General features: G+C 36.7%; 1 protein-coding gene and 1 pseudogene across 1 annotated transcript in view; one reads left to right on the top strand and one right to left on the bottom strand.

Annotated features, from left to right (window-relative positions):
• Positions 1–13,172, bottom strand: part of TRAPPC11 (trafficking protein particle complex subunit 11) — a 53,224-nt gene that overhangs the window by 33,007 nt on the left and 7,045 nt on the right. The window contains exons 4-9 of the mRNA XM_002815336.6: positions 12,489–12,559; positions 11,503–11,617; positions 4,889–4,988; positions 4,461–4,534; positions 2,128–2,224; positions 195–328 (exon numbers count right to left, since the gene is read on the bottom strand). Of these exons, the coding sequence (XP_002815382.4) occupies positions 195–328; positions 2,128–2,224; positions 4,461–4,534; positions 4,889–4,988; positions 11,503–11,617; positions 12,489–12,559 (591 nt within the window). The remainder of the gene's footprint in view (positions 1–194; positions 329–2,127; positions 2,225–4,460; positions 4,535–4,888; positions 4,989–11,502; positions 11,618–12,488; positions 12,560–13,172) is intronic.
• Positions 3,981–4,093, top strand: LOC112133185 (U6 spliceosomal RNA; annotated as a pseudogene).

Here is a 13,172-nt window from a genome sequence, read left to right as displayed (position 1 = left end):
ATTAAATAATTCCCATTAAGGAACTGTATACAATATCAATGTACAATATTACCAGAAACATACTTATGCTACGTCATCAAAAACCTACTTAGTGACAAAAAACCTGGTTCAGTTTTAGAACCAAAGTCCATGCTATTTCTCCAAATACTATGTATTATTTAAAAAAAATTCTAAAACGACAATGTAAAACATACTGTTTAGACATCCATGCATCATGCTCAAAAGACAACTCTGCACTTCCAATCTTTTTCTTACACAAGTCGATGTGTTTTCGGAACTGAGCAATTGCATCCAATGGGGTGTTGTGTTGAAAACACAGCCTACAGATCTGCAAAATGTAAAATTTATCCCAAAATAAAGGAAAAAAAAGAAAGTCAAAAGGCATATTCATTTCAAAACTATTTTGAGAATAACATTAGAAAAAGACAATGAAATTTCCTTCTCTGAAGCTCTTTGCAATACAATTAATTTTCCTCATCAGAATGGTTATGCTAAAACCAAAGGTTATATATCCCTTTTAGAAATGAAATAAAATAACTCAGTATTTGTACATAATTTATTCTACACTTTAGAAAAGCTTTTAAAAAATATGGAACAGAATTTAAAAATTATCCCCAATGAAGAACATGGACTAAAACAAACTATGTCCAACAGGTAATTGAGATAAGATAGATCAATTTTCAGTTTTAGACTTGCCATAAAGCTAAAGATTTTCTGTAGCATAATTAAAGCAAAGTTACCTCCATATCAAACAAGTATTACAGAAATTCTTGAAAATTTTGTGTCTGGCATGCTATTTCAAAATAGTACTAATATGTATGTATTTGGGGCAAAAGGAAAAAAGGAAGAAACAAAGCCTAAATTTATTTCCATATGCTTGTTACAATTTTCACTTTTATTTTTTAAGTACAAAGGAACACATGAAAAGTCAGTCTCTCATCCATTCCTGTCCCTCAGCCATCTAATTTCCCTTTCTAGAGGCAATCAGTTTCTGCCATATGCTTCCTGATATATTCTACACACAGATAAGTATGTGTGTGCCTTTCTAGAAAACCATTGTTTTTATACAAATAACAACATCACACTAAATATGCTAATCTGTGACTTTATTCATCTTGCAATATATTTTGGGTATCATTCCGTATCACTACATAGAGCGGCCTCATTCTCAACAGCTTTTAATATTCCTTTGTTTACAGTTATAATTTATATAACCAATCACTTATAATTGGGTTGTTTCTAATCTTTTCCTATTAGAAAAAACAGTGAATTAAAGTATCTATTTGGCCATACATCACCAACACAGTGTCAGGCATCTTTAAGATGAACGTGAAAAAACTAAAAGCAAACCAAACAGCCGTTGCTTGACTTCTGAGGGCATCTATTCCTGTGACAGACAATCTCAAAATAAAATGCTCAAATAGTAGGTATAACAGTTTCCTCTGGCCAGGCGCAGTGGCTCACATCTGTAATCCCAGCACTTTGGGAGGCTGAGACAGGTGGATCACGAGGTCAAGAGATCCAAACCATCCTGGCCAACATGGTGAAGCCCTGTCTCTACTAAAAATGCAAAAATTAGCTGGGTGTGGTGGCGCATGCCTGTAGTCCCAGCTACTCGGAAGGCTGAGGCAGAAGAATCGCTTGAACCCGGGAGGCACAGGTTCCAGTGAGCCGAGATCCCGCCACTGCACTCCAGCCTGACAACAGAGCGAAACTCCGTCTCAAAAAAAAAAAAAAAAGTTTCCTCTAAGGTGAATAGATACTTCTTTTCTGTGCCATTAAACCAAGAAGGAGTCACATAGTTCTAATAATTTTATCTTTTAAAACTCAGTAATACAGGCAGCTTTCTTCTCAACTCCTCCTTGCTCCCACTGAAAAACAAAACCAAAACCAAAAAACCTTCCAAACGTTTAAAACCTCTAGAACTTATCAATTCAAAATATAACTACTATAAATAGCCTGCTAAGAATCGACGCCCTTCTGAGAAAAAGGATATATAAAAGGGGAGATCATAATTAATCAAATACTAACTTTTCAGAGCAAGAAATTAATTTTGATGTTCAAATTTTAAAAAGATAATTTAATATTGAAACACAAATTCCCTGTATTTGGAAGCAGAATTATTACCTTGTAGTTTATAAATCCTGCCATAGTCTTAATTTCCAGAATATTAGTTTCATGGGCTCTCAATTCGTGTACAAGATTATAGGCGGTCCTATAATTCCTAAATGGGGAGGGTGGTTAATAATGATATAAATTAGTTTAATAAACGATTTCTAAGAACCAAATCACTAGAAATAACAAAGAATATTTACTCAACATTTCTTAGTGCTCAACAGCTCAATAATGTCAATCTCTGATTTCCTGATAAATGAGCCATTAGTTATTAAATATATGTGAGAGGAATCAATGATTTCATAAAGAACAGAACCATGACATGTGCGTTGTTCTTTCTGTCATTAACATCTGTCAGTAACAAACAGATAACTTAAAAAAGGAAATTGGACAACTGTCCAGAAAAATCAGCATTCTGTTAAAAAACATAAGTATTTTAAAGTACCATTACAAGCTCTCAAACAAATAGAAATTTTATTAGCAAAGATGGTATCAAGACAGCACAGGTCAGCCGGGTGCGGTGGCTCACACCTGTGATCACAGCACTTTTAGAGGCTGAGGTGGGCGGATCACTTGAGGTCAGGAGTTTCCGATCAGCCTGGCCAACAGGGTGAAACCCCGTCTCTACTAAAAATACAAAAGTTAGCCAGGTGTGGTAGCACAAGCCTGTAATCCCAGCTACTCAGGAAGTTGAGGCAGGAGAATCCCTTGAACCCAGGAGGTGGAGATTGCAGTGAGCTGAGATCGTGCCACCACACTCCAGCCCAGGTAACAGAGGGAGATGCCATCTCAAAAAAAAAAAAAAAGCAGCACAGGTCAATAGCTTTTTAACCCCAAGTACCTCTACAAGTTAAGTGAATATTACTGGCCTCAGGTAAGGTCTACAGAGCAGGGAAAAATGTCCTTAGGGCAGCTCATGCTGAAGGAGAAGCATGGTGAGAAAGGAGGGCCTGCTGGGAACAGGGCCTACCTTGCACATGGAAGGTAATGAGAAAATCTCAAAACAGGCTTTTCATAGAAAAAGTTTGTTCATAGCTTCTCCAGGTGAATGTATTTCTCTCCAGAATTACGTTTGAACAGAACTGAAATTGAAGGATTTAAACTAATACCATCCATAAAAATGAACTATAGGCCAGGCGCAATGGCTCACACCTGTAATCCCAGCATTTTGGGAGGCCAAGGTGGGCGGATCACCTGAGGTCAGGAGTTCGAGACCAGCATGGCCAACATGGTGAAACCGTATCGCTACCAAAAACATAAAAATTAGCTGGGCGTGGTGGCAGGCACCTGTAGTCCCAGCTACTCGGGAGGCTGAGACAGGAGAATCACTTGAATCCAGTAGGCAGAGGTTGCAGTGAGCCGAGATCGCACCACTGCACTCCAGCCTGGGCAACAAGAGCAAAACTCTGTCTCAAAAAAAAAAAAAAGAACTACATTAAAGCCAGTTATATGAAGTTGTTGAGATTCAGGAAACACAACTTGGTGCTTTGGTACTAAAACATCTCAAAACAACAACAAAAATAAGATGTTTCTGCAATATTCCTGTGAATAATAAAATTATTTTTATTTATTTCTATTTTTCTTTCCCCTCCTCAATTTTGGGATAAATAGCTGTTTTTAATACCTTTGTCTTCAAAAACTGAGTTAAAGCTACAAAGAGGTCAAGTTTCATTAAATTCTGCTTGGTAAAAGCAAAGGACTAAAATATTTAACCACTGCCAACACATCTGCAACTAATCTTCAAGGCTCTAAGTAGAGACTTCAAATGGAAAATGATGCAGCTGACTGATATGATTAAAATTTAATTTAAAAAATTGAATTTAATAAATGTACTAGTGTATAAACCTATAAAAATCAATAGTCTGGTGCTCACTTCGGTAGCACATATACTAAAATTGGAGCAATACAGAGAAGATTAGCATGGCTCCTGCGCAAGGATGACATGCAAATTTGTGAAGAGGTACATTTAAAAATTTATTTTGGAAAAAAAGTCCGATTTAGATAATGTTTAAATCAGTCTCTTACAAGAATTTTACTGAGTATACACATAAAAAATAGTCAAGAAGATGGGGAAATTTTAATATTACATTTCTGTGGCTCATAAAATGTAATTACTCAAACCAGAAAACTTTATGACACAATGAAATTTACTTCCAATAATTAAATGAAAATTTTTTAGAATCCTAAAATATTATATTCCATTCATCTCTAGATTAATTCCTAAATGTAAGCAATATGAACACTTTAAAATTAATTATACTTTGGTTGAGATTCAGAAATTGCCATTACATGTTATTGTTAATATAAAAATAGGAAACATTTAGTTTGAAAGCTTAACAACTTACTTCAGCGCATTTTGTGTATCTTGTTTCAACTCACTGAAGAAAGCTATTTTGAACTGATGCCTAACAAATAAAAGCTAAAAAGAGACAAAAAAATTACTATTATACATATTCTATTTAAAATGTGAAAATTATAATAATGTTTATTATGAGGAGACATAAAAGAATGAAGAAAAATATTCAAAACTGAAATCCAAGAATTATTCCCACAAGTAAGGGCACAGTTAAGAAGGCTATAAAAATCTACCTTTAAGAACTTTAAGAGCAAAGAGTTTAATTTAAAAACAAATTAATTTTTAAAAGCATTGAAAAAAACTTCAGAAATGCTGAAACCATTTAAAACATTAAGTTATTAAGAACATGTAATAATCACCTCAAAAATAATAATAATCCGCTCTAGAATGCTTCTATTATTGCAAAAAATCATGTACCTGGTGTGTTGTTTTATTCAAAAATTCTTTATGAGATTTCACTCTTCTGATCTCAGTGTAGTAATAAGTCTGTGCATGTTCATAAAAGGCATTTTCCAATCTGTAAAAAACAAAACCAAATAAGCATTTAAATATTAAAATTATTTTAAACCAAACTTTTCAAGAATGTTTGTGAGACCTGAAAGTAAAATGGTGACAGAAATATCTATTTTACGTTATGAATAAGACAAAGTGAAGCAAAAGATAACCTGAATTTTCAGATCAAAAAGTCTAAAATCAAGACCATCCAAAAGCCATTCAAAATTATTTATAATACAGGATATAACAAATAAAAATATGGTAATCTCTTTTTTTTTTTTTTGAGACAGGGTCTGGCTCTGTCACCACCCAGGCTGGAGTGCAGTGACGCAATCTTGGTTCACTGCAACCTCCACTTCCCTGGTTCAAGCGATTCTTGTGTCTTAGCCTCTCGGGTAGCTGGGACACAAGGCATGTGCCACCATGCCTAGCTAGTTTTTGTATTTTTAGTTTAGGTGAGGTTTTACCATGTTGGCCAGCAGGGCTGGTGTCGATCTCCTGACCTCAAGTGATCCGCCCACCTTGGCCTCCCAAAGTGCTGGGATTAGGATCACAGGTGTGAGCCACTGCTCCCAGACTAAAATTTGATTGGAATCTCTAAAAGTACATTCGCCCCTGTTTTATATTTTTATAAAAGGTCTGAAAAAAAAATTATTACTCAATTAGATTTCACTTTTTTTGTGATTTTAGTATTTAGGATTTAAAAGAATAAGAAAACTAATGGGGAAAGAACCAAAAATGAGAACTGGCAAATGAGGTGAAAACATTTGTGTGATTTAAATCCTCCATCATTCTATAACTTACATAGCAACAAGAAAATCTGACCAGAGATGGATACACAACTCAAGCTTTCTTTGGTGAAAAGAAATTATCAGGAGTTATCTGCCTAGGGCATGAAAGAAAGCAGAACTCATAGCCAGATAAAAGACGAACTTAAATATCAGATATTATATTTTAAATTTGATTTTCTAGGTTAAGATTTTATTTTATTTCACTTTATTTTATTTTTGAGACAGGGTCCCGCTCTGTTGCCCAGGCTGGAGTGCAGTGGTGCGATCAAGTCTCTCTGCAGCCTCAGCCTCCTGGGCTCAAGTGATCCACCCACCTCAGCCTCCAGAGTGGCTGGAACTACAGGCATACACGACCATACCCAGCTAATTTTTGTATTTTTTGTAGACACGGGGCTTCACCATGTTGTCCAGGCTGTTCTCAAATTCCTGGACTCAAACGATCCAACTGCCTACAGGCATGAGCCCTCATGTCCAGCCTTTTAAGATTTTTCCATTTTCAAAACTGTAGTTTTAAAAATGTTAAAATATGACAAAATTAGAATCTAACCTTGAACCAAATAATGTGTGAAGGAATGTATTAACCTAAGCTGTCCTTTAAATTTTGCAAATGGGGGCCGGGCGCAGTGGCTCACACTTGTAATCCCAGCACTTTGGGAGGCAGAGGCAGATCATGAGGTCAGGAGATCAAGACCAGCCTGGCTAACACGGTGAAACCCTGTCTCTACTAAAAATACAAAAAATTGGCCAGGCATGGTGGCGGGCACCTGTAGTCCCAGCTACTTGGGAGGCTGAGGCAGGAGAATGGCATGAACCCAGGAGGCAGAGCTTGCAATGAACGGAGATGACGCCACTGTACTCCAGACTGGGCAACACAGCGAGACTCCATCTCAAAAAAAAAAAAAAAAAAAAATTGCAAACGGGTAGCAACAAGGCACTGACTAGAACGTCTAATGTTATGGCAGCCAGAAATATGTCTACAGGCTATTCTGAATGATTAAAAAAACAAAAACAAAAAATCCTTCTCAATAGAGAATCGGTATTATTAATCTAGATTGTCTCAGTAAATATCAAAGATAAGTGTGGTTTTAGTTTTCAAGCTGAATGTGTACTTAGAGATAAAACACCTGTTAAACAGTCAATACAGAAGACTGAGAGTAAGTAGGCTTGGTAAGTGCTATTACTTCCTCTAAACTGAGGGATACAGAGTCAAATCTTTTCCTTGCTTTAACCGTAACAGGCTACAGAGACATCACGGGATAGAGCATAAGTGTTGTATGGCTTCCACTTTTTAATTCATACACTTCTTTATTATTTGAGGCTTATTTGGAGAAAACCTTATAACCAGTTTCACAAACATAAATAAATAAATGACAAATCTAGTCAAGACGTAAGGCGGTTAGTGAGAAGACCAATTCTCTTACCAGATACTCAAACATTACACTTTTAAGGCAATACCAAACATTAAGAATGCTCTTTTAAGGAAAGAGACCTTGAGTTTTTTTGTTCTACAATAAAAAAAATCCAACTGATTCAGTCTTCCCGTTTAGTGATTTAAACTAGCTGAACTTCAAATGTCTATGCTTTTTTATGACATTCCTCTGTCCAAAATAACCACTACTTCCTCCCACTAATCCACATGTTCAAGCACAGTTGCAGGCCTTTCTCTTCCTTAAAACTTCCCAGATCACATCTATTTATTTCTTCTCTGAAATCCTGTAAGACTTACAAACTGTATTACAGAATTTATACTTGCAGTGCTCTGTGGACTTTAACATGGATGCTTTTGGTTTCCACAATTAAATCAGCTTCTTTATGAAGGTAGGAACCTGATCAACTTGCTTTGAGCTAGACAAGATGCACACGTACGTACACATGTACAAATACGCACACAATTATATATATTTTATTGTTTGACCTGTCTCGAAATAGAATTTATCCTACCAGATAATTTAGGTTAAACTTTTAATTACAAGCTGCTCCCTATTCTAACTTTTTATTAGAAAACATGTATATTTACTCTTAGCAATATTCATATAAAGATCACCTGGAGTCCGTTTTCTGCTACCACTGCACTAGCATATCAAGTAAGCACATTTTTCAGAGCATACAAACATATATTTTAGCCACTGCAACTGAACTTTGAAAAACTAGCACTGATTCCAGGAAAGAGAGCTACCGGTTTTCAGGTGAAGGACATTCTAGCTTCTAAGTTATAGATGCAGATTTATGTCTAAAAGGGGTGTTCCTGAATTTTGTAAAGTACCTAAGAGACAAAAATATTCACACAACTTTGGAGGACAAAAGGAGGAACTACTGTATACTTAAAAGGTAGTTATATTGAAGGTAGATCCTGTGCTAAAGGCTGCAAATAAAAGGCACAAGAGCAGAAGCAGGAGCAGAAGCAGGAGCAGCAGTGGGGGCTGGGGGGGATGAGGGGTGTGGTCCTTACATCCTTTCTTCCTTTCTCCTCCAGCCTTTTCAGTAAAAGGGGACAGAAGGGAGAGTGAAACACTGCTTCAATACTGTCTCGCCCAGCCAAATGCTTACGGCAGTTCCAATTTTTTTTTTTCCAATTTTTAATTTATGGAAAGACGACGATCAGAGATAAAAATCTAACTGCACGGATCTGTACATCTGCATACATCATTTTGTATTTTTAACAATGGAGTTCAGGCCCATTGAAATTCTTTGCTTCAAATAATTTTAAACTAATTAGAAAACCGCTTCCAGGGCTGGGAACAGTGGCTCATGCCTGTAATCCCAGCACTATGGGAGGCCGAGGTGGGCGGATCACCTGAGGTCAGGAGTTCGAGACCAGCCTGGCCAATGTGGTAAAACCCCGACTCTACTAAAAATACAAAAATTAGGCCGGGCATGGTGGCTCACACCTATAATCCTAGCACTTTGGGAAGCCGAGATGGGTGGATCACGAGGTCAGGAGTTCAAGACCAGCCTGGCCAAGATTGCCTGTAATCCCAGCTACTTGGGAGGCTGAGGCAGGAGAATCACTTGAATCTGCGGGGCAGAGGTTGCAGTGAGCCAAGACCACGCCACTGCACTCCAGCCTGGGCGACAGAGTGAGACTTTGTCTCAAAAAAAAAACAAAAAACAAAAAACAAACAAATTAGCCGGGTGGTGGTGCATGCTGTAGTCCCAGCTATTCAGGAGGGTGAGGCAGGAGAATCGCTTGAACTTGGGAGGCAGAGGTTGCAGTGAGCCAAGATTGTGCCACTGCACTCCAGTCTGGGTGACAGAATGAGATTCCATCTTAAAAAAGAAAAGAAAAGAAAACTGGTTCTAATATTTTGCAGAGCCATTTTTGGCATATTCTCTCTATAGCACAACTTTCCTTTGAGAAGCATTTGCTTTCTTACTCATTATTAAACTGTCACCTTTGTTTTGAAAGGCAAAGTATGTGTGTGGTTTTTAAACAGTTGCTAGTAAGCATGACACAGACAGCCTATTGTCCTAAGAGAAAAGGTCTGAACGTTGGGAACACTTACTTTTTAATAAAAGAAAAATGCTTACTCGAATCATTAACTTGGACAACTCCTGTATTTTGCCTTGAAATGATCAGCAAACTTCTCCAATATAAAAGATTTTCACAATCACTCCCAATGCATTACAGAAGTTTTATCAAGATTCTAACATTTTGACACTTAAAAAAACACTAATGAAATCATTGTAGCATGTATAGGTAATATCTGAAAAGGCTCTGAAAGCACAGGAGTTAAGTGTGCCATCAGTAGCTCTGCTACTTCCCTCCCACATCATTGAGATGAAGATGTCCTGATATTCAGATTTACTCTCTCTCTCTCTGAAGATAAAATATATATATCTGAAGAAAGGGTCTATGAGTTTCCTCATCTCCAACGGACTGTCTTATGCACTCCCCATCTTATATCCACATACTGGAGGCTATGGACCCAGGGCACTTGCTTTTTACATCAGTTATTTTGACAATGTACTCCTTATTGAAATGTTTCATCATCCACAACAAAACTACAAGTGATTAAGGGCTGAGGCCCATCCTCTGTTTCTCTTGAATCCATGACCGCCTAAATTTGAAAGCTGTGGCGGGCAGGATCACTGATGGTTGAGGCAGGGTTCTCAAGCTCAGCACTGCTGACATTTCGGCCAGGTAATTCCTTGTTGTGCAGGGCTGTCCTGTAGGCTGTAGAGTGTGTGGCAACATCCCTGGCCTCTACCCACTGGAAGCCAATACAGCAACCCCCTCAGTTGTGGCAATCATAAAAGTCTCCAGGCATTGCCAAATAGTCTCTGGAAGGTAATGCTGCTCGGTGAAGAGTCATTATGGCAGGGTATAGCACAGAGGACAACGGCTTTCTAACAAAGGCTTTGTTGAAGCCTTAAATGTTGAGTAAGAGAGAGCCCACAAAAGGAGAGCTGGCAAGTGGACATGACTGTGAAAGCATCTGACAAGGAACAGCACCGTGAATAGGAAAGCACTGAAGTGCAGAGTCAAAGGGGAGCTATCCAGGCCTGGAGAGCTGAGGCCAGGTGTGATGCCGGGATGAGCCTCGGTGGAGAGAAAAGCTGCCTGCGTGTGCTACCAGCTGCCCCTCTCTTCTCTCTGTTCCCTATTGGTCATATGTCTGCATTTAAGGAACAAAACTCATTCTTTTCCTCTGAATTCCAAGAAATTATCTCAATGTTATCCTGGGCACCACTGACTTATTTTCTGTGGTGTGAATTCTACTGTTTACTGCCAGTGTGAAGATTTATTTTGCTAATTGCATTTAAGTTTCTTTGCAATTCATCTTTTCATTTGATCCTATTCCTCTGCATGTTCTCTGCTAAATGTATGCTTCTTTCTTAGAAGCCTGGTCATTTATATACCAGTGAGAAGGCCAGGTAACCTCCTGCAGCGGATCATTTTCAGAGGTTTGCTTCTGAGAAATAAACAAATGCAAGAGAGGCAATACTCAAAAATAAATAAAACTGTTCATGAGTTAACAAAGGACACTTACGCAGAATGAAAAGGAAAACCATTTTACAGTCAAAGTCAATGAAAATATTCATATCTAAATAGATCCTAGCATAAAATGTACTACTACAAAACTTGTGTGTGACAAGAAAAGCTACAAAACAATGAATAATGGCCACATAATTTTTGAGGTAATGTTGTGTCTCCAGGTAATCTGCCCTTTATACACAAAGGCTTCAAGATATGATAGGGCTCAGACCTTCCTAAAAAATTAGTGACATAGATACATCAACAGCTCAAGAATGAAGCAAAAACAGGCCAGAATGGAATGGAGACTCTCATAAAAAAGGACAGACATGTCACTCAAGGAAAGTATAATGGAAAAACATATAAACTTTGTTTCTTTAAATAAAGTTGACCTAGATGCACATATGGAAGCATGTTAATGAGGTAATGTTAAGTGGAAGATCACTGTGTATCATATGAGCACATTTATGTTTTTGTGTTTGTGGGTGTGGTATGGATACTATAAAGAAATACATATATTTGTTCCTATACAAAAAAGACATTTTTTTGGAAGGGAACTTGAGAAACTGTTGAGACTGGTTACCTCAGGGAATTGGAGAGGGTTAAGAATTTAACAAAAAAGACTTTTATTTTTATCCCATAGCCTCTGTATCATATGAATGTTTTTCATGAACATGATTTTTTAAAAAAATAAATGGGTCTAAGCTACCAATTTCTCAATTCTTAATAATCTAAAAAAAAAAACAAAACTTCAAAAGACCTCTACTTACCTTATAATATAACCCACAAGGTGGTCAGTGTGCGGCAGTACAAACAAAGACTTCCCTGAGAGTTCACATGCATTGCATAAAGCTGCAGCCCTTTCGGAAGCAATGACATCTTCTCCTGTTGATAATCCCCATCAAGATGAATGAGAAATAAAATAACTAATGTAGCTTCCCAAATATATATTTCCCCAAGTCTGAAAAATAGAATTAGGAATAAAAACCCAAACGGCTTTTCATCACACCAACAGGACTCATGGGCTCCTTGAGAGCTCTGTGTGGTTCTTAGAGGTTACACAGTATATGCCTTTTAGGAAAACACTGTGGAATTTTCTACTGAGCCAGGATAGGCGGCCAAGTAATGCCAACAGATATACCACATAACTATTTCAAAAAACATAACTAAAACTGGAAGCAATAATTCATGAAAGAAGTCTCCAAAACCATTTTGGATGCTATAAGTTTCAACACAGAAACAAAAATATATTTTGGTCTACAAAAGTCTTGGAAAAGTGGAAATAAGAATCTGAAACTAAGACATTTTCCAAGAGAAAACTACAAATCCTGTAGCCTTTTTCTTTGCCCTACAGAAAATTAATGAAAAAATTTCATATAAGGAATACAGTTTCAAATAGATCTTAGATAAGTAAATTATATTCTTTTTCGGAAAGCTTTGGAAGCCAAAAATATATATATACTCTTATAAAAAAATCAAGCCAATTGTTGTGTGAATTAAACTCGCCTTCCTATATCCCCTACATAAGAAGACAAGTGGAACTAGAAGAACAGGATTTAAGATTTGCATTCTTTACTATCTTTAATTTTTTACAATAAGCATTTGTTCATGTATCATTTGTGCGTTTTAAAGTTAACACACTATCAGCCCCATAACTGAATGCATAAAAGATTTAAACATCCAAAAAAAACCCCATCTCCCTTCAATAAGAATTGGAGGTATAAAACAATTAATTAATTAATTAGACTTTTGATACCTGGGGGCAAAGGGGTTTTCTTCTGAATCAGAACCACTGCAACTTTTGTGTTTCTTCCTTGTAAACTTTGCCTACAATGAAAAAGCAAGAATAAAATTAATTATTTTAACTTAAAAAATGTATTCATGACTTCACATAAAATACAACCTTGGTAATTCAACCGAAGATAAATTTCAACTAAAAAACCCAAGATCAGAAGAAATCTTTTCCTGCACACAAAGCACATATATGTCACAATGATTTAAATTCTAAAAGTATGATCTCACATCTTCTAATCTTAAAAATCTTCCTTAAAAGCAAAAGATTAATGTATACTTTTATGTAAAAGTTATAATGCAACTTACTTCTTTATGGTGATACACTGCAGAGTAGTCATCCAAAAGAATTAATTATTTGAAACTTAAATAGTGATAAAGCAAAGCGTTTTAAGAGACTAAACAGTAAATTACTATGTCTCCAAAAAAGATAGTAAATACAAGAAAAACGTTTGGAAATTCAGACCAATTAGTCTTCTAAATTTCTTCACATACCCAGCATTATATACAGTCAATAATTTTGCTACCTGTGAGGAAGTGAACAAGATTCACTGGAGGTCAATCTGCAAAGTGACCACTGCAGTCTGAATGGTACTCCATTGCCTTCAAGAAATGTTAGTGAATAACACACATGTGCAAACTGACATAG

Source organism: Pongo abelii, chromosome 3 (genome assembly GCF_028885655.2).
Source record: "Pongo abelii isolate AG06213 chromosome 3, NHGRI_mPonAbe1-v2.0_pri, whole genome shotgun sequence".
NCBI lineage: Eukaryota > Metazoa > Chordata > Mammalia > Primates > Hominidae > Pongo > Pongo abelii.
Note: the sequence above shows the minus strand (reverse complement) of the source record. Positions and strands in the feature narration are given on the sequence as shown.